Source organism: Crotalus tigris, unplaced genomic scaffold (assembly GCF_016545835.1).
Source record: "Crotalus tigris isolate CLP2741 ecotype Arizona unplaced genomic scaffold, ASM1654583v1 scf7180000019649.48550810456:505611, whole genome shotgun sequence".
Lineage (NCBI taxonomy): Eukaryota > Metazoa > Chordata > Lepidosauria > Squamata > Viperidae > Crotalus > Crotalus tigris.
The window spans coordinates 281,942-308,632 of record NW_024097641.1 but is presented as its reverse complement, the minus strand read 5'-3'; the positions used below and the strand labels follow the sequence as shown (position 1 = coordinate 308,632).

The following is a 26,691-nucleotide window of genomic DNA, read 5'->3' as shown; positions in this document are numbered from 1 at the left end:
AAAGTCGTCTTATACGCCAGAAACTACCGTTATTTCCGGCGTATAAGACGACTCGGTGTATAAGACGACCCCTGACTTCGGCGCCAATTTCAACGCTCTCAAAAGTCGTCTTATACGCCGGAAAGTACGGTACTTTACTTGGCCAATATGATTAGACACACAAGGAAATTGTGTCTGGTACAGAGGCACTCAGTTTACTTGCAAAGCAACAGAGATAACAACAACAACAATAATACCACCACCACCAATAAAAGGGGAATAATAATAATAATAATAATAATACCACCAATAAAATAGATAATAAAAAGGATCCCTAATAATTCTACAGCCCCACTGTATGGGTTAATATACATATACATTAGACTTGCAAGAATTAAGTGTTCAGTAGAATGATAGCAGAAGGGAAAAAAACCGTCCCTGTGTCTAGTCTTGCTACTTTAGGAGGCCAAGCACAGTTTTGGGGACCTTGCTCATAAACTGAGCTGCCTCTTGCACCTACAGTGAGACTTAAATTTGTACAGAAACAGATGTAGAAATTAAGACTCAGTTCCCACAGTGTCCAGGGTGTGATCTGCTTGAATTTAATTTTGGTTTTCTTTTTATAAAGTTTTATTATTTTTAAAACAGAGTTCAATAATAATTGTTCAACAAAAACGTGTTGTTTGAGTGTCTTATTCACTAATATAAATTCAATTCCTAATCCCTAAATCTTTTCTCTAACCATTGATAAAATAGGTCCCAAGTTTGAAAATATTCTGTTTCTTCTTTTTGTCTCCTCATACAGGTAGCTCTCAACGGATAACCACAGCCGGGAGGAGAATTTCTGCAAGGTAGTTGTTCACAGATGTTGTGCCTCATTTTAAGACCATTCTTGCTAGGTTTGTTAGGAGAACAATGAGGTCGTTAAGCGAATCCAGCTTCCCTCCCCTGACTTTGCTGGCTGGTCAAAAGCCAACTGTGAAGCTTGCAGATGGTGATCACAAGACCCCAGGACAGGGGTAGGCAACCTTGGCTCTTTTATGACTCATGGACTTCAACTCCGAGAGAGCAGGCTCAGAAATTCTGGAAGTTGAAGTCCACGAGTCATAAAAGAGCCAAGGTTGCCTACCCCTGCCTGCCCCAGGATGCTGCAACCGTGCTCAATATATGCCAAGTGCCCAAATTTTGATTACGACTGTGAGGATGCTTCAATGGACGTAAGTGCAAGGATGGGTTATAAGTCACTTCCTTCATTGCCATTACATCTTTGAACAGAAGGGTTGTAAATGGAGGATTACCTTCACTCATTAGACAAGTCTCTCTAAACTTTCTTACTTTTAATACTCTTCTGAAACCTAGCCAAGATGTTGCATAGTAACTTGATTTCAATATTTTTTTGTCAAATGACATTATTTAGGTTGTGTTTGGAAAGGAGAAAGAATACTTTTTAGCCATGCACTTTCTCTACACAGTTACAATTTTGTTTCAGGAGCGCAGAAGTAACATGCAGGTTGAAAATGCACGTGCAAAAGAGAACGGATGCTGAAATAACCTTTTCAAAACGCTAATTCTATAATGCCCAGTTGGGATTAATTGCTCTGCCAGTGTGCATACAGTAGTGGCCAAAATTGTGGAAACCTTTTGGGAAAAGTGTACATTTGAGCTTTGATGGCTAATAACACTACTTTTTTTTGGAGTAATACCACAAACGTATATATCAGTGGAAAGATAATTTAATCAAGAATATAATGCAACAAAGTTTGTTTAATTATCTGTACTGTAGTCTATGAGAAGTTATAGCCAAATAACCAGAAAAAGGAAGCACAACTTGCTTAAGTTGATATCAGGTAGCTTTCCTTCATCCGATTGTAGCCAATGAGCATGAGTTTTTAGAGACCCAATCAGGTGTCATCTTGTTTTGGCCATGAGCCAATCGGATCACAGTAGGATTCAGTTATTGATGTCATATATTGAAGCTGAGAGGAGGACAGTGTCAGTGTCAGTGTGTTATGTGATTGCTATCAAGTTGGTTAGGGTTTTTTGTGTTCTTTCATTTAGTGAGCTTGTAAAACATAATAAAATTAAAGTAATGGTGCAAAGATTTGACTGGTTGCCCAGAAAGCGATGTAAAATAGTATTATCAAGTAAACAAGGCTACAGTTATAAAGAAATTAGAAGAAAAATTGGTGGAAACTTAACCAAAGGTGGCATTTCTACTGTACACTTTTCCCAAAAGGTTTCCACAATTTTGGCCACTACTCTTTATGTACAATTTTATGGGCACCGTCAGCTAGTTACCCAAATGAGGTACGAGACAATCCCTTTCAAGCAACCCTCCCTACTCATGTGATTCTAGCGCTCAGACAATAAGCTTAGGGATCACGCCTGACTGAATAAAGCACGTTTGGATTCGTAAGAAGATTTTCATCAGGGGACAAACACAACCAAATCTAAAAAGCTTTATCTTGACAGCATATCAATCACCTTCCGGACCATCTGGACAAAGTCCTTTGAATTCTGCGCTGACAGTCCCTGTAGCTGGCAAGTACAGGCCTCCAGGGAGGACGCGTGTGCAACTATCAAAATGTTATTCCCTGCGGTAAAAACAAAAACAAAAAACGAAAAACAGAATTGTGTGGATTTAGCTTCCTGGCTCTCTTTCTAATGCAATGCAACATAATGCAATGCAACCCAACTCAACCCAACTCAATGCAGCACAATCTGACCCAACTGAATTCAACTCAACGTAGGGGGTAAGGCTCAAGACACGGGGAAGACAACAGCGATCTAGTCGTGAGATGGATTAATTCTTTTGGCCAAAGAAAATGAGTTTAAATCTTAGAATAGTAAAATTCTTCTGCCCTCTTTCCCCAAGAGTCTCTCTCTTTACATAGGACAGGTCTTCTTATTTTTTTTTCCTTAAATTTGTGCATAACAGAATAGAGAGGTTTGCAGTTTGTAACTTTTTTAAAAAAGAGAGAAAGTCTATTTACAGCATTCATGAGCTTCTTGTCGTAAAGCAGGACGATGGTTTTTCTCTTCTGCCTTCGCTTTGCAATCCTGTCCTGCACTATCTTGGGTGGCAGTGTTACACACCACAGGCAGTTCTGGACTTACGACCACAATTGACCCCCAAATTTATGTTGCTAAGCGATTTATGTTGTTAAGTGAGTTTTGCCCCGTTTTGCGACTTTCCTCGCCACATTTGTTAAGTTGAATCACTGCAGTTGTTGAGCTAGTATCACGGTTGTTAAGCGATTCTGCCTTCCCCCAGTGATTTTTGCATGTCAGAAGGTGGCAAAAGGAGATCGCGTGACTATCGGACACTGCAACTGTCATAAGTGTGAAAAATGGTCCTAACGCTTTTTTCAGAGCCAACGTTTTAACTCTGAACGGTCACTAAATGCACTGTTGTAAGTCGCAGACTACCTGTATCTCTGAATCTGGTGTTACTTCTCTTCTTGAGGATGGGATTATACTTGCCTTTAGCTTTGCATTCACTTAGGATCTCCTTGGTGACCTGGAAACTTCTGCTGATGTAGGTTTCATAGGATTCAGAAATTCCTAATTTGTTCACAGCTAAATGAGGTCTGTGGAGGTAAAAAAAAAAAAGGAACAGAAACTGAAAAATCCAAATGTCGTAAGAAGGAAAAGTTTGGTGACCGTTCTCTGTTTGTGCCTTTCTGCTTTTGGGTTGTTGTTTTTCTTATTATTTTGCACTAGTATTTTAAAGGCCATTAGCCTCCCAGAATTGGGTTTTCAGCTGGGTGGCTGCACGAATCAATTGAAATAAATAAATGCAAACAAATAACAGAATAATGGAGTTGGAAGGGACCTTGGAGGTCTTCTAGTCCAACCCGCTGCTCAAGCAGGAGACCCTACACCATTTCAGGTAGATGATTGGCTATTCTTAAACACCTCCAGTGTTGGAGCACCCACAACTTTTGGAGGCAAGCCATTCCACTAGTCAATCTTTCTAAGTGTAGGTTGGCTCTCTTCTTGATTAGCTTCTTGATTAGTCTTCCTTTTCATTAAACTAGACATACCCAATTCCTGCAACTGTCGCTCCTACCTGTATGTTGTATCGACACTCAAACTAGCTGCTGCTAAATCCATGGGAGGGATCCAGGCTGGCAGAGAATTGCCTGACACCCATTTGGTCCATTCAAACAAGCCTGGCTCGACTCGAATCTTCAGGTTATTTTCTTGTTGCAAACCTATAAGAAAGAAAGAAAGAAAAGAAAAGAAAAAGAAAGAAAGAAAGAGAAAGAAAGAAAAAAGGGAGGGAGGAAGGAAGGAAGGGGATGGTAGGAAGGAAGGAAGGAAGAGGTATGGTGGGAAGGAAGGAAGGAAAGAAAAAAGAAAAGAAGGAAGATAAAAGAATTCATTTGAGGCCAATGCTTCAAAATAATGCATGCCATTTGCAAATGTTTCTCTTTCCTTTTTGATGAACAAATTTGGCCTCTTGTCTCTCTGTTCTTATCAACTGCATGTTACGTGCGTATAAATCGCAATTCTGGCTGGGTTAAAACTTTGAGCCACAGAATTTTACACAAATATAGGAACTAGCTCTCAGTTTCATCACAAGGCTGGACTCAGCCATGGGCTTCTCTCAGGGAACTCAAAATCCACCCACCCAGCGACTGACCTTTCAGGATATGGTGTGCAGTCTGCACACAGCGCAGCGACGGGGAGCAATAGATGTGGTGGATGACGGTGTTGCTTTCAAGAAGAGCCTCGCCTGTGGGAAGACACGGGTTCAAAATAAAGGACACAGCAGTGTCTGCAATGCACCAAGGACCAAACTGGCTTTTTTAAGGGAGGAAAAGGGTCACTTTCCAACCCTAAAAAGACCTTGAAAATGGGTAAAAGAAAAATGGAAAATCAATATTATTAATTAGATGGTTTAATATCTATATTATTATTATTATATAAATAATAATAATGATGATGATGATGATGATGATGTAAGGTATTCTAGTTGCAGTTCATTTGATTTTATAGACAAGACACTGGAAATTAGCTTCTATTGAGTTTTGGCCAAAGAGAATATCTTTGCTTCATTGCCATTTCTCATTTCAAATTGGACTTTGATCACATGAGCTATTGTGAGTCTTTATAAATTTGGGCAGATCAGTTCCCCATTTTGCATTTTGAGGAGAAATGCAACGAAAACTGTGACCTGCAAAGCAGTAACCAACTTCAGCCTCTAGATGGCAGTCGTGTTGTAAAAATAATATTCCTATCCCACGTGTGTTTCCTTTTTAAGCTTAGCTCAAGATGTAGAGTTGTGTTGCGACGGGCTATCACACTGTCACTCTGGAAAATGTGAGACTTGCAGTAGGGAATTGCAGAAGTCATTTTCAGGGACTCTTGGGGAAGGGAGGGAGGGGGCAGAGGTTGGATATCACTCTGCCAGTGACATTGTTTAACCTGAGTGACACAGTTGGCATCATTGGCCCAAATGTTGTCACTGGAGAAGCTGCAGCCAAACCGGTGGTGGGATTCAAATATGTGAACTACTGGCTCTCTGTGTGGATGCCGCTTCCAGAAGTCCATTTTGGGCCTGGGCAACAAAAAATTAGCTACTGGTTCTACTGAACTGGTGCGAACTGGCTGAATCCCACCACTGAGCCAAACTGGGCTTGTGGCAAGCAAGGCAGCCATGAGGAGGCGTGGGAAATGGAGGCTTTGTTAAGGAGAGGCCAACAGCGACAGAAGCATTAGTGAACAAGTCACGAGGCTGTGCAAGGGTGTGCGTGCCCTTGCCTTTACATCAGGGGTGTCCAACCAGCACAGCTGACTAAGGAATTCTGGGATTTGAAGTCCACAGGTCTTAAAGTTACTAAGGTTGGACACTCTGGTTTTAGATCAGCAGTCCTCAACCTTTCTGGCTTTGTGGGCCAGCAGGGAGTGGGAGAGGCCATGGTTCCGTGTGAGCAGCAGGTGTGTGTGCTTACACACGCAGCTCCATTTGCATGAGCAGCAGACACTTGCACAAGTGGAGCTTCACGGGCCTGCGCGAGTCCCCACCGCTCGCACAAATGGAGCTGCGCACGCATGCTAGCCTGCCACTTGTGTGGCCCAGTTCCGAATGGGCCACGGCCCTGGGATTGGGGACCCCTGCTTTAGACAAAGAGCTTGCAAAGACGAAGATAAACGTTTTCAACTTGCCCCTTCCCTCCCCAGACATACTTACCCACAAGGCGGGCTTGCGTGCATCCCAGTACCGTGATGGGAGCATCCTTTTCATACTCCCTAAAACCACCGCTCCGTTGGGGCAAGTTGTGAGGCATATTCAGATTTGTGCGGATGTATCTTCCTGTAAGGAGACACAGAACAGTGCCGGAAAAGGAGATTCGTCAAGGATGCACGCCTCACGTCAAGATAAAGTCAAGCGCAACTCCTGTTAGCATCTGTGAACTTTTCTTGGCTACATTAGAGAAGGGGTTGGCCCCAGTCGAGTTCTGAGGGGTGGAGTGGTGGTGGTGATGATGATGATGGGATTGACTTCTAGTGTCCAAAGCTGGGGCAGCTGATGGCCTCTCTTTCCAAAATACAATTTGGTTTGACCTTGCTGATCTTTTGAGATCAGCCAAGGTTGGCAACGCCTAGCCAACTAGGCGTTGCCACCTCTTTTATGTTAAAGGGATGGCTTGCAATTTTGTGATTGGTACCATTGTTTTTCAAGGTGACAGGTACGCAATTTTCAGGGGAATGATTTAGACGGCTTCGTCGTCTTCTAGCCCGTTTTTTAAATTTATCAATCTAGCCCAGTGCCCTAGAATTTCTTGGTGTTCTCTTATCCCAGTACTAATCCACTTCCAGGCTCAGATAAGATCTGCCTGCCTGCCCGCCCGCCCGCCCATCCATCTTATAATCAAGCAGTAAACAATAACCCAATCAATGAACTGCCATCTCAGACAAACAAGCTAACAGTAAACAACAATCTAATCAACAAATCATCAAGAAATCTCAACAACACTGACAATGTAAGCCATGGTATATAAACTCTACCCCCTTCCAGCACTGATGATGTTACCCAATTAGGTAATGAAATGTCTGCAAGAGGACCCAGGGCATCTGTCTGTCTGTCTGCCTGCCCATCTATCTAGGAAGTTCCAGCATCTCAGAAATCACTATAAATTCTCCCTTTAAAGTCTTTGGACACACACTCTCTTTCTTCTCATTTGTCTTATGCTTTTGTTCCAGCCTACTTCCCATCCTCTTCTAATTCGGGTGAATCCCTATTATGAACTCCAAATTAGCTACCTGTACTGTGAAAGTTGGACCATCAGACAGGCTGAGCACAAAAGAATGGAGGCCTTTGAACTCTGGTGCTGGAGAAGACTCCTGCGAGTCCCTTGGACTGCAAGGCGTTCAAACTGGTCAGTCCTAGAAGAGATCAACCCCGACTGCTCTTTAGAAGGCCAGATCCTGAAGTTGAAGCTCAGGTACTTTGGCCACCTAGTGAGAAGGAAGACTCACTGGAGAAGAGCCTGATGCTGGGAAAGATGGAGGGCAAGAGAAGAATGGGACGACAGAGAATGAGGTGGCTGGATGGAGTCCCTGAAGCAGTAGGCGTGAACTTAAATGGACTCCAGAAGATGGTAGAGGACAGGAAGGCCTGGAGGAGCGTTGTCCATGGGATCGCGATGGGTCAGACACGACTTCACAACTAACAACAACAAAACACAGAGGAACGAACAGGTTCATCATGGAGTGGAAGGGAGAGAGAAACTCACCTTTGGTATCAAAACATTGTGAGAGCCAATATTTTCCAAACACAACGTCCATTCTTTCTCCATGACGACAAACAAAAAGGCATCTTTTCTGGAGTCCAGGTGTGTTGGCGATCCTTAAGGGCTGATCACAAGAAGAAAGTAGGATTTAAAAACTACCTTAGCTTGATTTCTCCTCTCCCGAGAGTCAAACCATACATTGGAGAGAGGTAAAGGGAGACTCACAAGTGCGAGCTTTCCTTACCTGCATACTCTGACAGAAAATGGTGAGAGGCCCTGTTTCTCCTGGTCCTTGATCCTCCTGGAATCTCCGATCCATCACCCCATCAGCGAACATCAAGACAGACGAGGAAATAGCGGCGTTCATAATCGAATATGACCTAGTCCCAGTGCAGAAAATGAAAATATGGCTAACTTGTAGAAAATACAACTCTTTTAAGTGTAGAATTCTACCAAAGGGTCCTGAGCCTGGTGCCAGCTGATCTCCACCAATTCTTATGGTAAAAAGAAAATAAAACTAACATTTTCCAAAGATGCAAGAAGACACAGGGGTTGGTTTTTGCAACAGACAAGGGTAAGCTGTGGGTCATCGCTTGGTAGCGTAAGTATACTATGGTCAGTATGCCTATATCATCTCCTTAGGGGCATGGGTGTTTACAACTGAGGACCGTAATTCGCCTGGTTTCAAAATCTCAGCTCTCTTATGAAGATATTATTAAAATCTGGAGCAAATCATTTGTGCAGCCTGTCTCGCAAGGAAGAGATTCTACTGTTCCCTTCCATAATGCTTGCCATTTGGGAGGAAGAGCAGAACACAAAGGTGAGAACTGGACAATGTTCAACATTGGCTCCAAATTGCAGTGATTAAATGAGATGTAGACAGAGAGGCGGCTTTTGAACGTCCCAAGAGAGATTGGATCTTCTCCATCAGTACTTCGTCTTGATCTCTTACCAACATGTTTCTACCCAGAGTTCATCTTGATCTATCAATATGCATCTACTCACAAGTCCATCGTGAGCGTCTATCAATGTGTGTCTAACCTGGTATTTCACAGACCCATCAACAAGAAAAGTTCTTATTAGCCTTCTGCCCAGGATGAGGGTTTCTCCCCACGAGATGCTAGACACCATGGAACCACTCACCCATGGTATACCCAAGTGCCACATTCATCGGCTTTGGTGATATAATTCTCCGGCAACAATCCTGAGCACCCAGTGGCAAAAGAAGTACCATAGATCCAGCCTTCACTAGTTGTGATTTGTTCCACAGGAGACATAAAGATAAAGTCTCCTGGCACAAGTTCAAGCTCATCATCGTTCTGTGGGGTGTAGGGGTAGATGACCTGCAGGGTCTGGAAGAGAGAAAGAGGAAGACATTGAGCAATGATGGGCAAATCTCTTGCTTCGGGCTCCTTTCTCCAATCCTTCAGAAGATGTGAAGAATGGATGGAAACTAACCAAGGAGAGAAGCAACCTAGAACCAAGGAGAACTTTCCTAATGGTGAGAGCAATCAACCAATGGAATGGCTTGCCTTCAGAAATTGTGGGTGCTCCATCACTAGAGGCTTTCACTCCATCATTGGAGGCTTGTCTGAAATGGTATAATGTCTCCTGATCAAGCAGGAGGTTGGAGCAGAAGATCTACAGGTCCCTTCTAATTTTATTATTCTATGTTCTGTTCTACTTTTTCCTAACCGTGGATTCTCAGGGAAAAACTCTAAGACTAAAGCTCCTGGAATTCCCACCCCCAAATAAATAATCTTTCATTTCTACTTCACTACGTTTGCCGTATTTGAATTCTGAGGATCCACCACAGAATTCTAGGGCTATTGACAAAACTGGGAAGTCAAGACTGTTGACTCAACTGAGAAGTCAAGAAGCCATCCCAGAATACTGTGACAAATCACTTCTATAATACTGCCAAGGAAGCACATGGACATAGTGAGTCAACCCTGATTTCAGAGCATCTTCCTGGTTTTACAAGAAGTTTCTTCAAGTCCAACTTACCTCATGATTGGCAAATCTAATGTCACGGGAGAAGATGGCAGCTACCCAGTCACAGCCCAGTTTGACATCAATGCTCTGAGCCAACTTCTCAAGGGTGGGCAAGTGGTTGGCTTGGAAGTGGTAAGCCAGGGTTACATGGAGTTGCTTCTTGTGAGGTTCCACATGCACATCTACAAGAAGGAAAATTGTGGTCAACCGCAAGCCATTGAGAACAGCAGGTAGCCCAACTGATCCAGCATTTCATTTTGCGTTATGGATGAGCAGATGTTACTAGACTGAAAGTGAATATAAAAATATCTTTTTTTTGTAGCATTATTGGCATTGGAAATAATCAATGCTATCATGGATTTTCCCCCATTTACCTTCTCAACCTAGCTAATATACATGAATGCAGAATTGTTCAGGTGGCCCTTGACTTACTACCATTTTTAGCGGCCATTCAAATTACAATAGCACAAAAGTGAGTTATGATAGGTCCTCACACGTATAACTGTCACAGTGTCCCCTAATATTCGGGTACTTGGCAACTGGCATTTATTTATGATGGCTGCAGTGTCCCAAGGTCATGTGATCACCACTTACAACCTTCCCCACTGGTTTCCGACAAGCAAACTCAGTGGGGGAAGCCAAATTCACTTAATGATGATGTGCTTCATTTTAACAACTGCAGGGATTCACTTAACAGCCATAGCAGAAAAGGTCGTGAAATCAGGCGCAACTCAACCACTGCCTTGATTAGCAATAAAAAATTCTGACTATCTGTGATTCAGTTGTATGAGACACTATGGAGGACTAGGGGTGACATGATAGCAGTCTTCCAATATCTCAGGGGTTGTCACAAAGAAGAAGGGGATCAACCTATTCTCCAGAGCACCTGAAGGCAGGACAAGAAGCAACGGATGGAAACTAATCAAGGAGAGAAGCAACCTGGAACTAAGGAAAAATTTCCTGACGGTGGGAACAATTAACCAGTGGAACGACTTGTCTCCAGAAGTTGTGGATGCTCCATCCCTGAAAGTTTTTAAGAAGAGATTGGACAACCATTGGTCTGAAATGGTCTAGGGCAGTGGTTCTCAACCTGTGGGTCGGGACCCCATTTGAGGTCGAACGACCATTTCACGGGGGTCGCCAAACAAGGCTATCCGCCATTTTTTCCCCTTTTCTTTGGCCACGCCCCTGGCACCCGATGATGTATAAGTGGTTGGGGGTCACCACAACATGGGGAACTGTATTATGGGGTCACGGCATTAGAAAGGTTGAGAACCACTGGTCTAGGGTTTCCTGCCTGATCAGGGGGTTGGACTAGAAGACCTCCAAGGTCCCTTCCAACTCTGTCACTCGGCTATATGCTCACCAGCTTTAGCAGTGGCTTCAGCTGCGAAGTCTGCAGCAAATTTCTTCAGGATCTCTGCACAGTCCTCCTTAACAAAGAGACCGATGAAGTTGGATGAGGTATAGAGTTCCAGAGGCAAAGGAGCAGGGAACTTGCACCTCCACCGGGTCACTGTGGCCTGCAAGGCTTCGCAGAGGGCGTCCACCTTGCTGTCTTCACTCTGCAAGACATCCCAGGAGAAGGTGAGATGCAGACCTCAAACGTGCCTTGCAAATTTGGGAAGAAAATCTGGGTGCTCCAGCCCAGACTCACCATGAAGAATTGGCAGAGCGTAATATGGGGGAAAATGTTGTGGGCTTTGTTCTTCCCACACAACTGCTTTGACTGCTGCCAGAATTCGGTGAGCTTCCGCGCTAAGGGGCCGGTGGGACGCAGGTAGAGGACATATTCCCGAGGAAGAGGATCGTCGAGGAATGGATCACAGACGTGGGAAAAGAGCCTGTAAGAAAGAAGCGAGGAGAACAGATGGCCCTTTGGATCCAAGGAACAAATCCGGAGAAATACGAGGACTGCAAGAGACGACGCCCTTTTCATTATCTGCCTTTTTTTTTTTTAATGATAATTTGGAATCTGCCCCCATCAAGACTCGGGGTGTTGGGAAACTGCCAGCTAGACTGAAAGGGGGAGTCATGGAAGAAACCTAGAGTTTCTCAACCATGGCAACTTTCAGATGGATGGACTTCAACTCCCAGAATGCTCCAGCCAGCAATGTTAGCTAGGGAATTCTGGGAGCTGAAGTTCACATCTTTCAAAATGTTCCAGTTGGTCTCCTGCTGGTCAGGTTGCCAAGTTTGAAAAACACAGCTCTGGGAAAACTTTTTTTCTCATATATTTTATTTACATATTAGTTTTTTTAATACCCCTATAATCAAGAAAAGCTCTTGGGTGGCTCCCTCGACTCTAAAGATGGAGCCCAGGAGATGCTCAGGCAGAATATATAATAATATCTAATGCAAGTAAGCAGATGCAAATTGGAGGGCAAATGGTGTTCCTGCCCTGGGGCTGTTATAAAACCTGCTCTTATTTTTAATTTGTGAGATGCCAGAGAGATAATTGCTTTGGATGTAGTTGGAGATCAATGTCAGAGGAGCCAGTCTGCCTACGCACGAAGCGACAATGTTAGAGATTTCATAATATGTGAATTCATACCCACCAGTCGCAAGCTGCTTGCACACTTCGTCCTCCGGTCGAAGCCAATGCTTTCTGCCTGCAGGAAAACCAAAGAGGGAGAGACATGAGTTGTGGGTCCCAATCAGGACACTAGATAGCGATCCAGAAACACGTCAGGAACGACAGCAAATATAGATAGTCCTTGACGTACCGATGCAGTTGAGCCCAACGCTTCTGTTGCTCAGCAAGACTTTTGTTAAGAGAGTTTGGCCCCATTTTATGACCTTTCTCACCTCGGTGGTTAAGCAAACCACTGCAGCTGCTAAGTGAGTAACACGCTGGTTAAATGGATCTGGCTTTTTCACTTGTCAGAAGGTCGCAAAAGGAAATCACACAATTCCAGGACCGGTGCGACCATCATAAATATGAGGCAGTATCTGAATTTTTGATAAAGGCTGCAATGAGGTATCGGTGAAAAATGATCATAACTCATTTTTTTCCGGTGCCGCGGAAACTTTGAACCACCATAAACGAATTGTTTTAAGTTGAGGATGACCTGCATACGTGTCCCAGGATAAGACCAGAGATTTAGTCTTCTGTCTCATCAGAATGTGTGAAAGAGTACCGGTAGTTCTGGTGAGAGAGACGTTCCCTGAGGATGGGCTTCAGCACGAGTCCAAAAGCTCAGAAAGTTCAAAAGTCTAAATCTCTGGTTCCGGTGACCGACCGAGATTGGATCCTGCAACATCCTTCTCTCTTTAAGTTTTATTTTTTTTAAAAAAAGGGGGGAAAAGCTAAGGAAAAGTTTGCTACTACAGACGTTCTTCTGTACTGCCCTTCTTCCTTGCAAAAAAATATTGGATTGTCCACCTGAATCCAAGTGGATGCTTTTATCCCGGAAAAGTAGAGGGTTTTCCTTTGAACCGTCTGTCCGTCTTTCCTTGAAATAATTCCTCTTTGCTAAGGGAGGGAGGATCACCAGAGAGAGATGAGACATCAGAGTCTCCATGGAGATGGGATTCCCCCCCCCCTATTTTCAAAGAATGAAAAATCATACCATTTGGTCCTTAAATAAACAATGGAAGACCTTGTGTCTTTTACCTTTTTTTGTTTGGGAGAGCATGAGCGTGCAGTGTGGGTTCAATAGATTTCCTTCAGACAGAAGGGAATCTTTGTAGCTCAGGGCTGAACGGTGGGGGTCCTTGGTGCTCTTTGAGCTTGGTTGTTTTCTTGCAGACGTTTCATGACCCAACCAGATAGCATGATCAGTTCAGTGGTTTAGAAGAACTCTTTGAAGTTCTAAGAAAAACTGAAGGTGTTACCTAGTTGGGTAAGGAAACCCCTGCAAAAAAACAACCCAAAAAACGATCAATCAACAATTAAACTCAAAAAACACCAAGGACCCCTCATTTTTAATCCAAAAAATGTTGATGTTTAATTTTATTGATTAAATTGTATACCACCTGGAGCCCCTCCCCAACGGAGATGGGCAGTTAAAGAGTATGGAATATAAAATAAATATAACTCCCCTCCTACAATGCCAAGAAGGAGTGGGAGACCCACTACCCATCCTTGTTTCCACCAAGGTTTCCATCCTCCCGGTTTGTCTCCTCCTCTTCCCACATTTCCTGTTTCATAGTAAAGCACCCTGACGCATATTCTATGCTACCATGTGACTTTTCGTCAGTGGCTCTGAGCAGCCTTTGCATTAAAGATTCATGTCTGCTAAAGATCTTCCTGGCTTGGATTTAGCAGAGAAAAGTCTTCACTCAAAGCCATGGAGATAGAGATGGAGTCAGAGGTGGAGAATGGGTTAACAGAATAACAGAATAACAGGGCTGGAAGGGACTTTGGGGGTCTTCTAGTCCAACCCCCTGCTCAAGTATACTAATTCAGATAAATGTCCAATCTCTTTTTAAAAACCTCCAGTGATAAGAGCACCCACAATTTCTGGAGGCAAGTCGTTTAGTTGTTCTAACTGTCAGGAAATCAGGCAGATTGCAAGACCCTCCCTCTTTCATTTCCCAGCTCAGCAAACTCAGAACTATTCAGAGTGGGCCTCTTGTCCACTCCTCAAATTGCTGACTCACTCCACTGAAAAATAGGGGGTGACGTAGGCAAGACAATTTGGCATATAATGGTACCCCTTACGAGCAGTGGAACTGACCAGTGGTGGGATTCAAATATGGGAACAACTGGTTCTCTGTGTGGATGCCGCTTCCAGAAGTCCATTCTGGACCTGGGCAACAAACAATTAGCTACCGGTTCTGCCGAAGTGGTGCAAATTGACTGAATCCCATCCCTGGAATTGACCCAGATTTCCCATATTGTTTGACATGAAACTTTCCAATATCCACATCGCTTAGCCATCTACAAGCTGTGTTTGGGAAATCCAAGCCAACATCATCTGAAGCAAGCTGACCTGAAGACCCTCGGCCATTTCCTTATAGGTGGACTTCTACTTCTTCTTGTTACGGACGTTTTTCAATCGGAAAAAACCCAGCTTCCCACTAGATTCCATTAAAGATGCCCATTCGAGAAGCGTGTCAGCCTATCTGTGGCATAATGGTGGTCTTCCATTTACTTGAAATGAAGTGACCACGATGGGATATGAAGCATTCTTTCATCAAAAGGTTCTTCCAGATTCAGCATCTTCTCTGAATATTTGGCAGACATTTTGACCAGAATGGTTCTTCATCCATTAGAACATGTGTTTTGGAAAGCTCTTTTCTCTGACATTCGTCATACAGGCAGTCCTCGATTTACGACGATAATTGAGCTCCAAATTTCTGTTGCTAAGTGAAACATTTGTTAAGGGAGTTTTGGCATTTTATCACCTTTCTTGTCACAGTTGTTTTAAATTAGTAACACGGTTGTTAAGTGAATCTGCTTCCCCTTTGACTTGGTGTGTCAGATGGACACAAAAAGGGGATCACAGGAGCCTGGGACACTGCGACCGTCATAAATAGGAGTCAATTGCTAAGCGGTTGAATTTTGATCACCTGATTGTGAGGCTGCTGTAATGGTCCTAAGTGTGAAAAACCATCCTAATTCACTTTTTTCAATGCCGTTGTAATTTTGAACAGTTACTAAGTCCTGTTGTACGTCAGGACTACCTGTAAGATGGTTCAGACTCAATATCGTCTCTGAATATTTGAAGCAATCTTTTGACCAGAATGGTTCTTTGTTCATTAGAACAGGGGTCCCCAACCCCTGGTTCGGGGATTGGTACCAGGCCACGGCATACCAGCAACCGGTCCGCACAAATAAGCAAATTTCCATCCATGGGATGCAAGCAGCACACAAAACCAGTCCATGGAAAAAACTTTCTCCATGGAACGGGTCCCTGTTGTCCAAAGGGTTGGGGACCTCTGCATTAGAACATGTGTTTTGGAAAGATGTTTTCTCTGACATTTGAGATAAGGTGGTTGATAGCTGCAGAATTCATTGATGTGCCCTTCCATCAATGTTGGGTTGGTGGCCTTGCAACTGGGTCTACTCTACACTTTGCTTGACACTAAAAAGGAAAGCTGGAAGCCCACAGCAGAAAGTCATGAGTTTGAAAATTCTCCTGAAGAAAGATCATCTCATGGCCCATTTTTCAAAAAAAAGTCTTTTCTTGGTTTTTCTCATAAAACAATCATTTTGGGAGAAGGACGTGCCCATTTGCCATACTACGTCTGCCGTGGCACGCTGACTTTTTAGCTTCTGTGTAAGATGCAGTCACACACCGACAATTGGCACAACTACAGCTTGGAGGGTGATGTGCACATCAAGGATTGCACAAGCAGAGATCTTCAGAACCCTTGAAGCTGAAGGGACGTCACGAGACCAAGAGGGAAGAGGAAGTGCAAATGAACAAAAGCGTTTTGACACAAAGTCTTCGGAAGACTTGGTTTCCTCTTCCCGTTGGCATGACTCGCCCTTTGGGTTTGTTCAAGAGAAAGGGTGGCAGAGAACCAAATCCGTGACCTTTCAATGGTTTAGGAAAAACAAAACAAACAAGCAGAACAAAAAAAAAAATAAAGCATAATATCGGCCAGGGAAATAACTACCAGCAGAGATAAGTTCTGGGTTGAAAATGGTTGGGTAGGATTGTCCCAAAGGTGCTTTCCAAAAGGCAACTGGGCTTTTTTTTTTTTCTTTGAGAACGTTTTGCTTTTCATCCAAGAAGCTTCTTCAGTTCAGAGTTTCAGTTCTGAAGAATTGAAGAAGCTTCTTGGCTGAGAAGAAAATGTTTTCAAAGAAAAAAAATAAAACAAACGAACTCCAGTTGCTTTTTGAAAAGCTTTGGGACAACCATGACCCCGAATGATTGAGCATCTCCATAGAACTGAGGATAACTTTATTGTCGCTTTAAAAGTACACTAATTGACACACATTAAAATGAAATTTCGTGGCTTACAGCTCAAGGGGTCAGCACCTCCAATATACACTAAATAATAATAATAATAACAACAACAACAAAATGCCAAATCCAGTCTGAACATCTGGCTGACTGTGTGATGATCCATAATAATAATAATAATAATAATAATAATAATAATAATAATAATAATAATGATGATGATGATGATGATGATGATGATGATGTTGGAAGGGACTTTGGAGGTCATCAAGTCCAACCCTCTGTTCAGGCAGGAAACCCTATACCATTTTGGACAAATGGCTGTCCAGTTTCTTCTTAAAAACTTCCAGTGTTGGAGCATTCACCGCTTCTGGAGGCAGGTTGTTCCACTGGTTAATTATTCTCACTGTCAGGAAGTTTCTCCTTAGTTCTAGGTTGCCTTTCTCCTTGATTAGTTTCCACCCGTTGCTTCTTGTCCTGCCTTCAGGTGCTTTGGAAAATAGCTTGATTCCCTCTTCTTTATGGCAGCCCCTGAGATATTGGAATACTGCTATCATGTCCCCCCTCGTCCTTCTCTCCATTAAACTAGACATACCCAATTCCAGCAACCGTTCCTTGTATGTTTTAGCCTCCAGTCCCCTGATCATCTTTGTTGCTCTTCTCTGTACTCTTTCTAGAGTCTCAACATAAGTATGACCAAAAAAAAATTACATACACCCACATACAACACAGAGAAACAACCTAGTCTAGTTCAGATGTATACAAGTACCTGGCGAGAAAAACAAATCTTGCGACATTGGGTTGAGTTGTGAGTTTGCACGCTCTCTGGTTGTGGCTGACAAAGTATCAGCTGGACATGGAATAAGGTGATGACGAAGAGAGGAGGAGAAACAAGAAGAAAGGTGCAGAATATAAGGGAGGCTGAGTGGCATGACCTCTGATGGGCTGAAGAACTGGAACAAGTCTACCAGGAAAGAGCTGGAATCTCCTGGCCATCTGCTCCCTTATGGCCTCTTTGAAATGAAACCAACGGATGGAAAAAAGAGAGAGGAAAAAAAGAACCACATGGTGGTCTCAGAAGAAGAAAAGCAGCATGGAGTGGAGAAACATTGGCAGGATCAGTGGAAAATGTCTGTGGTTAGTTCCTGCTTTCGAAAGGGCTTTGCTGTGGCCAATGCTTGTGGTCTAGAGAAGGAAAAGGGGATGTTCTAAGGGTGAAGATCACCAGAAGTTTGGCTCGGAGCAGAGCTGAGAGGCTGCAGACTTCAAGGGGGCCTGGAAATGTGCAATCCATTAGCACAGCCAGGGAATCAGAATCAGCATCAGAGCGGGAAGGAGCCTTGGAGGTCTTCTAGTTCAACCTTCTGCTCAGGCAGGAGACTCTATATCATTTCAAACAAGTGGTTGTCCAATCTCTTCTTTAAAAAAAACCTCCAGTGATGGAGCATCCACAGTTTCTGAAGGCAAGCTGTCCCACTGGTTAATTGTCCTCACCGTTAGGACGTTTCTCCTTAATTCCAGGTTGCTTCTCTCCTTGATCAGTTTCCACCCATTGTTTCGTCTCTTGCCTTTGGGTGCTTTGCAAAATAAACTGACCCCCTCCTCCTCTCAAATATTGGATTAATGCTATCATGTTCCCCCTAGTCCTTCTTTTCTCTAGACTGGCCATTCCCAAATCCTGCAACCATTCTTCATATGTTTTAGTCTACAGGCCTTTAATTATCTTAAGTTGCTCTTCTCTGCCCTTTTCCCCTCCAAAGTCTCCACATCTTTTTTGTAATGTGGTGACCAAAACTGGATGCGGTATTCCAGATGTGGCCTTACTGAGGCTTTATGGGCTCAGGGGGAAGTTCCTCATCCTCTGACATAGAGATCCCAGCTTGATCCTCCTCTTGTGGTGAAGAATAACCACTCATGGAGGACTGGGCCGGGGAGACGGGTTCCTGAATGCCTGAGGACTCTGAGGGGAGTTCCGAGTGTGGTATGGCTGAGGTGGAGGGCCCCTGGTCGTGGTGGGCGGAGCGCTGTGCTAGGGCTCGGTCCACCACTTTGGTTAATAGGGCCTCTAGCCGTCCATCTGCCCAGATGTCCCCTATGTCATTACCTTTGGGTGTGGTGACCGCAGGTGGAGAGGTGGACTCAGTGGTTGTGCCTGCCGCCGTGGTTGTTTGTTGGGCCAATACTTCACGTGATTTTGATGCTATGTCGAAGTCCTGCCCTCTCTTCCCCCGCGCCCCCCCCCATTGCAAAATGCAAAGTGTTACAGTCCACGTGGCTTCCATGTCCTTCTTTGCCCGGATTGCAAGGCGGCAACACCACAACATCCAAGATCCTGAGAGTAGCTCTGCACAATGAAAGCCTCCATTTATCACCGTCCCCCCAGCCGGCATTTTTTTTCTGAGGACATGAAAGCAGAGCGGAATGTAGGGGACCTCCTTCCTCTCCCCCCCCCTCAATAAACCAGAAACATGGCAACAAGGAGGGGAGGGGGGGCCAATGAGAGGCAGATGAGTTGGAGAGCTTCAAATGAGCTTCAAGAGAAACCATCTGGAGTCGCAGCCTTAGGAAAGGAAATGCTTGTCGTGTTGATTTGAGTGAAATAAATTTCTTCTGCAAGATCAAGAGGAGATAGGACATCTTTCCTCCCCCTGTGAAAGGGACACGCCCCCCCCACCAGCCACCAGATTGACATGGAATTACAGGTAGTTCTGGACATAACAGTCAGAATGGAGCCCAATAGTTCCATTGCTCGGCAAGGGACTTGTTCAGTGAGTTGTGTCCCATTTTACGTCCTTTTTTGCCATTGTTGTTAAGGGAATCACTGCTGTTGTTGTGTGAATCGGGTTTCCCCCATTGAAGTTGCATGTTAGAAACCAGCTGGGAAAAAATGACAAACAGCGATTGCAGGATCCCAGGACGGCGTGACCGTCATAAATATGAACCAGTTGCCAAGCATCTCAGTTTTCATCACGTGACTGTGGCGGTTGTAAGCGGACAAACCGGTCATCAACCATTTTTCCCCCAGTGCCGTTGTAACTCTGAGCAGTCATTAAAAGAATGGTTGTAAGCCGAGGACCACCTGTACAGAGAGCCCTCAACTTACAATCGTACGTTTAGTGACCGTCCAAAGTTACAACGGCACTGAAAACGGGGACTTAAGACCATTTTTCACACTTACGACCCTTTGTGGCATCCCCACGCTCACGTGATTTACACTGGGATGCCTCACCTGTCTCATATATACGACGTTCGCTGTGTCCCCGGGGGTCACGTGATCCCCTTTGGCGGCCTTCTGGCAATCAAAGTCAATGGGGGAAATACAACCATGTTACTCTCTTCACAACTGCAGGGATTCCCTGAACAACTGCGGCAGGAAAAGTCACACAAAGGGACAAAACTCACTTAACAAATGTATCATGTAGCAATATAAATTCAATTGTGGTCGTAAGCCGAGGACTAGCTGTATATAGGAAATTCAGTATGGGGTTAGACAGAAGAACAAAACCACCCTGGAGATTTGCAGAATTCATTACTTGGGCCGAAGGTGCAGCGTTTGCACCCAACAGATTGGCTTCCAAGGCTGTCTATCAACCTGTTGTTGAGACTATTTTTAACCAGTTTAGCAAATGTATATGCCAGTTACCGGGGAATATTTATAAAAATATACCCAGACAGGTGCCGTTTCAGATCCTCCCTCATAAACGTTAATGAAAAGATGAAGGCGGGTAAGAAGAGAGAGAAAAAAAGGAAGCGTTGGGCGTCTTGAGGAAGTATCCAGTTCCAAGAAACAAGGAAGGAAGACGATTGTACATCACAGTCCCAAATTAAGAACAGGCTTTCTTCCCATTCGTTCAGGAAGCTTTCGGCTATTTTAAGACTCTTGTGCTGATTTTCCTCCAAATGCCTGTTTAGCTTTTTTGACTTTCTTTGACTTTAGTCTTCCAACAGTTCCAAAGCACCAAAACAGAGACTATGGGAATAGTAGTCTGACTTTTCTGGGGTACTCCAGATCACGGAAGGCTAAAAAAAACTCCATTCATTTGACCAGCAGAGCAATGTTCCAGAAATGCCAGTCTAATTTGGCTGCTTGCAGCAAAGGAGTCATGGGTTGACGTTGATATGATGGCCAAGCAAACTCATGCCAACGTTAGCAAGAAACCTGTTGGAGGTCTTCAGCCACATTTCAAGGCAACATGCTATCTGGGGGTGGGTGGGGGCACAAGGCAAGTCATGTGATGCACACAATTCATTTCTCCACAAATCCATATTTAACATCTGCCGTTTGAAATAACTACAGACAATGCTCAACCTATGACTGTAACTGAGCCCAGAATTACGTTCATAAGTTGCAGAAGGGGACAATTTGCCACAGTCAACTCACTGTGGCCAACTGGGGTTTGTTTGTCCAGTTTGTCCAGTCTTAAGCAGGTCAACCTATGACTGCACCCTGTTTTACAACTTTGTTTTTGTAACAGTTTAGCAAGTGTGGGGGTCGTTAAACGTAGTGTTCGTTAAGATAATCCATTGTACTCAATGAATTTTCTTTGCTAGAAACCAGAAATAAACACCAGTTTCTGATAATAATTTGTTTTTTGTAAATCAGGGTCATTTGACTGCAGGAGACTGCAAACGCTATAAATGTAAGCCAGTTGCCAAGAAAATGCTGGCTGAGGAATTCTGGGAGTTGAAGTCCACAAGTCTTAAAGTTGCCAAGGTTGAGCACCCCTGCTTTAGAACAAGGGGGGGGGGGACTATGTCGTGATAAGACTAGTATCAAACCGGGATCTCATTCTGAGCTTCTTCTGAACCATGGGGAGAGGCTGGTGGAGAAATGTAGAACTTGGGCATAGCTCCATTTCTGGAAGTTTCACAAAACCACAATCATGTCTTCACAGCCTGTCTTCACATTTCTATGAATTCTGTTTTTAAGGAATCTGTTTACTTGTGACATGAGCCCAGGAGCCTAGCCAATTTCCTTCAGATTGGCATTTTATGGCTTAAAAAAAAAAAACAAGTCTGTTCGTACTTTTTCTTAAAAAGCAAAAGAAAGGGAAATGTGACAAGCCAGGGAAAAAAACAAACCAACGATCTGGCAGATTGAGTAACAATTTGCAGAATGCAGATTAAACTGCTGTCACAGCACAGAACGCAGATTAACAGACTTCAGATTAAAAGACCAGGAGCAACTTTGAAAAATAAAACAAAACATTTTGGATTGGGCAGCCTTATTTTTCATGCAGGTCTTCCCAACCGCATGCTGAGTTAGGTGACCATGGAACTAAAGCAGGAATACCAACCTATTCACAATTCATAGCAACACCAGTGATGGGACAGTTGTGAGGCATGGATTTTTGCACAAACTCAATCCTTAGCTACATAAAATGCATAAGAGAAATGTAAGGAAAAGACTGATGATGTTAACTATAACTAGCCGGGTAATGAGCCATCTGCAAGAAAACAATCAAACTCAGAGAACATCAAGAACCCAACGGAGTTGCTATAAATTTTGGATTCTGTCTTAAATTTGGCATGAAGCAAAGGAATGGGAGGAGGAAAAAAAAAACAAGATCCCCATTCAGGAGACACTCCACCTTGTCACTTTAACACAGTGTTTCTCAACCTTGACAATTTTAAGGCATGTGGACTTCAACTCCCAGAATTCCACAGCCAGCATTGCTGGCTGTGGAATTCTGGGAGTTGAAGTCCACATGCCTTAAAATTGTCAAGATTGAGAAACACTGCTTTAACAAGATTAACAAGCATCTCAGCAACAATCCCATCTACTCTTTAGACCATATTAAATCTGTTTAGGGCACACAGATGCTAAAAGGGAAGCATTTGAGATGTTAACCTCAGCTAATTGCTCTCAAAATGGTCTAACTGACGGTTGTAGCCTGGTGGACGTCTATCTTAGTATGTTCCATTCAGCACTGCCATATTCTCAAGGATGAACTTTAAAATCTGACTTCCAGTTAGAACTGCTACTCGTTTTTGGAGAAAGATAAGCTTTTTTTTTTTTTAAAGGTATCTTCTCAAGGGTTGACTTCAGCATCATGGATTATCTCCTTGTTCATGAATTCAGCCAGGCAAAAATGAAAGTAAGGACATCAGAAGAGTCCCGAGGATGGATCAGTCAAAGGTCCACTTTAGCTCAAAATTCGCTGCCACCAAATGTGATGGATGCAAAATTTGGGCCATGGAATTTATTTCCTTCGATACAGAACTGTAAACAACACACAATATGAGGGAGGTTGGGTTGCCAAGGAGCAATTAGTTGTAAATACCATCCAGTGTGATTCCATGGCTGAGGATTTATTTATTTATTTATTTATTTATGAGACTTATATACCGCTTTAAGTGCAAGCACTCTCTAAGCGGTGTACACCAGTAAGCAATGTATATATATATTTACATTGCCCCCAACAATCTGGGTCCTCATTTTACCTACCCCGGAAGGATGGAAGGCTGAGTCAACCTTGAGCCGGTGAGATTTGAACCGCTGACCTGCTGAACACAGTCAGCTAAAGTGGCCTGCAGTACTACACTCTAACTGCTGCGCCACCTCCGGCTCCTTGATCTTGGGACTCCTATCTACCCGCTATTTGTGGATTTGATTAGCTTAAAATGATGAAGGAGTCCAGCTTTTCCTTATACATCTAATGGTCAAATAAGACTTTATCAATAGAACATTTTAAGCTCAGGATTGAACAGTGGGTTGCTTGGTGATGTGTGGTTGTTTTCTTGCAGATGTTTCATTACCCAACTAGGTAACACCATCAATGCATCAGTAAAGAATTCTATCTTCCCAAATGTTCTGTATTTGTGAAAAATGAAAAGTAAATGGTAGAAATAGAAGTGGCTAGCCAAAAGAGTTTGCATGAACTCTTTATATTAAAGAATATTCTTTATAAACAATTCATCTGAAATACCATATGCCCATTCTTCTTTTCCATCGCTTTAAGTGCTACCATTAAAAGAAAGTGGAACATGAATGAACTAATTGCATCTCCACTGCTATTACCCTCCCCAAATAACTACCAAGCAGGATTTCAGAGGAGAGACTCCAGCATGTCATGGCTATTAACTCAATTAAAAAAAAAAAAGCTTCCTCAACGATGTGAATGAAGTTTGAAAACCACTGCAAGGGAAAGCAATAACATTCTCATTAAAGAGACTGCAGGAAGGAAATGGCTTAGGAGCCAAGTCTCAAGAGAAAAACAAATCTTTTCCAGAACTCACCCTTTTCATTTTACAGACTTGGGGGAAGGGGAAAGAAGAGAAGAGACACCATTCCCTGTGCTGCAAGGAACGAAGACTTTTCAGACACTTGTACCTGCAGAAAAGCTGCAGGCCCATTCCCATAAGGCGCGAAGAATGTGTGCGTGTCCCTTCTTGAAAGCTTCAGACGGTGGGAAGGGGTGTAGAAGAGGCAGGGAGTTACAATCCTTCACAGCAGAAGTTGGAAGGAGAAACACGGAAGCAACAGTCGGTCCGCCTCCCCCACACAGCTGGAAATAACTCAGATTAAACAATTTAGCCCGATTCACTGATATTGCAATTAAGAAGCAAAGGGACTGAAAAGCAGAAGCAGGCAGAGCTCCAAATTTTGGGAAGGCTGGTCTTCGCTTTTCCGTGGCTTTTGAGTCCAGGCCATCAAATGGTGTCACCTTCTGGGATAGCTTTTGTCCATCTAAGGTGGAGACGCATTACCTTCAGAATAATATGACACACGAGAGCAGGGAAATTGGAAAAGGAGGTCAACAAATTAGGCATCTGGGAGTTTCTTTTTGATTCTAGGATCCTGCAGAGAAAGACGATGCTTTGATGCCAACAAATTAGGCATCCGGGGGTTTCTCTTTGATTTTAGGATCTTGTAGAGCAGGGGTCTTCAAATTTGGTCCTTTTATGACTTGTGGACTTCAACTCCCAGAGTTCCTCAGCCAGGCACAGTGTGCTGTATGCGAAAGACAATGCTTTAGTAGCCTACATTAAAGGCAGAAGGTTAAGCTTCAGTTCCATACTTTAGGACAGGAGTCCCCAAACTGTGGGCTATGGCCCACTACCGGGCTGTGGCCTATTGGCCACTGGGCCAGGTGAGTGGCTGGCCAGTGTGTTCGTGTGTGTGTGCACACTCACCCCCTACTTGTGCTAGTGCTAGCTGCGCTGCTAGAATCACGTGGGCGTTAGCATCCCAACCAGTGTTGCGCGGCCCCATTCACATGTGAGTGCGTAAGGGCACCTCCCCCTCCCTTTCCTTCCGGGCCACCAACCGAGAAAGGTTGGGGACCTCCGCTTTAGGAGACGCTCCATATGTCCAAGAGAAACCTATTTATGATGGCCCAAATAATATGGGGAGCCCTGGTTTCCAGCAATTTGAGAATAGTTGCGAAAATGCTCTGATTTGGTGGGAATTAGATGCAACTTAGAAAAACTCTGCTCCAAAAGACAGCTCAAACGACAAATGAGAAATGTTTTGGTTATTGGATCTCTGATGAATTGTTTATAAAGAATGTTTGACAGCAAACTCTTTTGGATGGATAGCCATTTTTATTTCTACCATTTAGTTGGAGTAAATGGTTCTTAAAAAGGCAGAATCTCTTTTTTTCAGAAAATACAGAAAGTTTGGGAAGATAGAATTCTTATTTGCGCACTGATGATGTTACCTAGTTGGGTGATGAAACGTCTGCAAGTAAACAAGCAAGCTCAGACAGCACTAAGGATTCTTCATTTCAACCCTGAGCTACAAATATTGATAGAATTCTTACTTGGCCATTAGCTGCAGGGAAAGCTGGACTCATTCATCACTTTAAACTGCAATTTAATTAACCATAGTTTGTTGGAATGGCACTGACCACAGTCATTGCAATAAAGTCAAAACCAAATAAATCAACTTATGATTCAGAGATGTGAATCCCTTTTCTGTGGATGGGTATATGTAATTTGATTTATACAAAAGGTCCTTCTGTGATGGGAGTTTGGTGCAGCTTATTTTGTGTGTGTGTGTGTGTGTGTTTTAAGATTGATAGGGCTGCCCATCTTGTGGAACATATCTCTGGGGGCTAACAACAATAATAAAATCACAAATAAGAAAAACAAAAATCAAGAAAAGCCTAGTCTATCAATACAACAAAAATCAAGAAGGACCAGGTGCCTAATCCATCAATAGAACAAAAATCTAGAAGGACCAAGTGTCTAGTCCATCAATACAACAAAAATCTAGAAGGACCAGGTGTCTAGTCCATCAATACAACAAAAAATCTAGAAGGACCAGGTGTCTAGTCCATCAATACAACAAAAATCTAGAAGGACCAGGTGTCTAGTCCATCAATACAACAAAAATCTAGAAGGACCAGGTGCCTAATCCATCAACAGAACAAAAATCTAGAAGGACCAAGTGTCTAGTCCATCAATACAACAAAAATCTAGAAGGACCAGGTGTCTAGTCCATCAATACAACAAAAATCTAGAAGAACCAGGTGTCTAGTCCATCAATACAACAAAAATCTAGAAGGACCAGGTGTCTAGTCCATCAATACAACAAAAATCTAGAAGGACCAGGTGTCTAGTCCATCAATACAACAAAAATCTAGAAGGACTAGGTGTCTAGTGCATCAATACAACAAAAATCTAGAAGGACCAGGTGTCTAGTCCATCAATACAACAAAAATCTAGAAGGACCAAGTGCCTAGTTCAACAACTGCATCCATTCACCTATGCAACCCTGGGCTTCAATCCAAGCACAATGCCTGGGAGAAACAGTAGCTCGTTACCATTTTTCAGAAGATTAAGAGGATAGAGGCCCCCACCAGATTTCAAGAGAAAGATGTTCCACATGGCAAACTCTATGGCTTATAAACCATGGTTCATGGCTTAGTGCAATGTGTAACTGCAAACCACAATTAACAACACCTTAGCACCATGTGCAAAGCCAACCCATGGGCCATTATTGAGCCTCTGCTGTACGCGTACACCTGTGTCTGTACAATAACAGGAATTGTGAGGCGTAAAAACTGCCTCGCAATCTTTGTTACGGTCCCCACCGAGGTCTTCCTTCTGCTCCAGGGACGCAGCCACACATACAGTGCAAGCCTTTCCTGCGGTAGCCAAAGCCA

At 43.5% G+C, this 26,691-nt stretch overlaps 1 protein-coding gene and 1 long non-coding RNA gene across 6 annotated transcripts in view; one reads left to right on the top strand and one right to left on the bottom strand.

Annotated features, from left to right (window-relative positions):
• UBASH3B (ubiquitin associated and SH3 domain containing B) overlaps nt 1-26,691 on the bottom strand; it is a 48,592-nt gene that overhangs the window by 1,828 nt on the left and 20,073 nt on the right. The window contains exons 2-13 of the mRNA XM_039364092.1: nt 12,275-12,328; nt 11,374-11,560; nt 11,083-11,281; nt 9,729-9,898; nt 8,865-9,073; nt 7,966-8,101; nt 7,725-7,845; nt 6,179-6,301; nt 4,628-4,720; nt 4,052-4,196; nt 3,463-3,569; nt 2,464-2,573 (exon numbers count right to left, since the gene is read on the bottom strand). Coding sequence (XP_039220026.1) covers nt 2,464-2,573; nt 3,463-3,569; nt 4,052-4,196; nt 4,628-4,720; nt 6,179-6,301; nt 7,725-7,845; nt 7,966-8,101; nt 8,865-9,073; nt 9,729-9,898; nt 11,083-11,281; nt 11,374-11,560; nt 12,275-12,328 — 1,654 coding nt within the window. The remainder of the gene's footprint in view (nt 1-2,463; nt 2,574-3,462; nt 3,570-4,051; nt 4,197-4,627; nt 4,721-6,178; nt 6,302-7,724; nt 7,846-7,965; nt 8,102-8,864; nt 9,074-9,728; nt 9,899-11,082; nt 11,282-11,373; nt 11,561-12,274; nt 12,329-26,691) is intronic.
• The window catches only part of LOC120317448, a 58,811-nt gene that overhangs the window by 19,575 nt on the left and 12,545 nt on the right, over nt 1-26,691 (top strand). For 2 of the 5 annotated variants that reach the window (XR_005559238.1, XR_005559236.1), the window contains 2 exons: nt 785-830; nt 2,452-2,573. This is a non-coding gene — a long non-coding RNA (uncharacterized LOC120317448). Of the gene's footprint in view, nt 1-784; nt 1,801-2,451; nt 2,574-26,691 lie in introns of those variants that run through there. The other 3 variants (XR_005559239.1, XR_005559240.1, XR_005559237.1) reach the window with 2 other exon arrangements.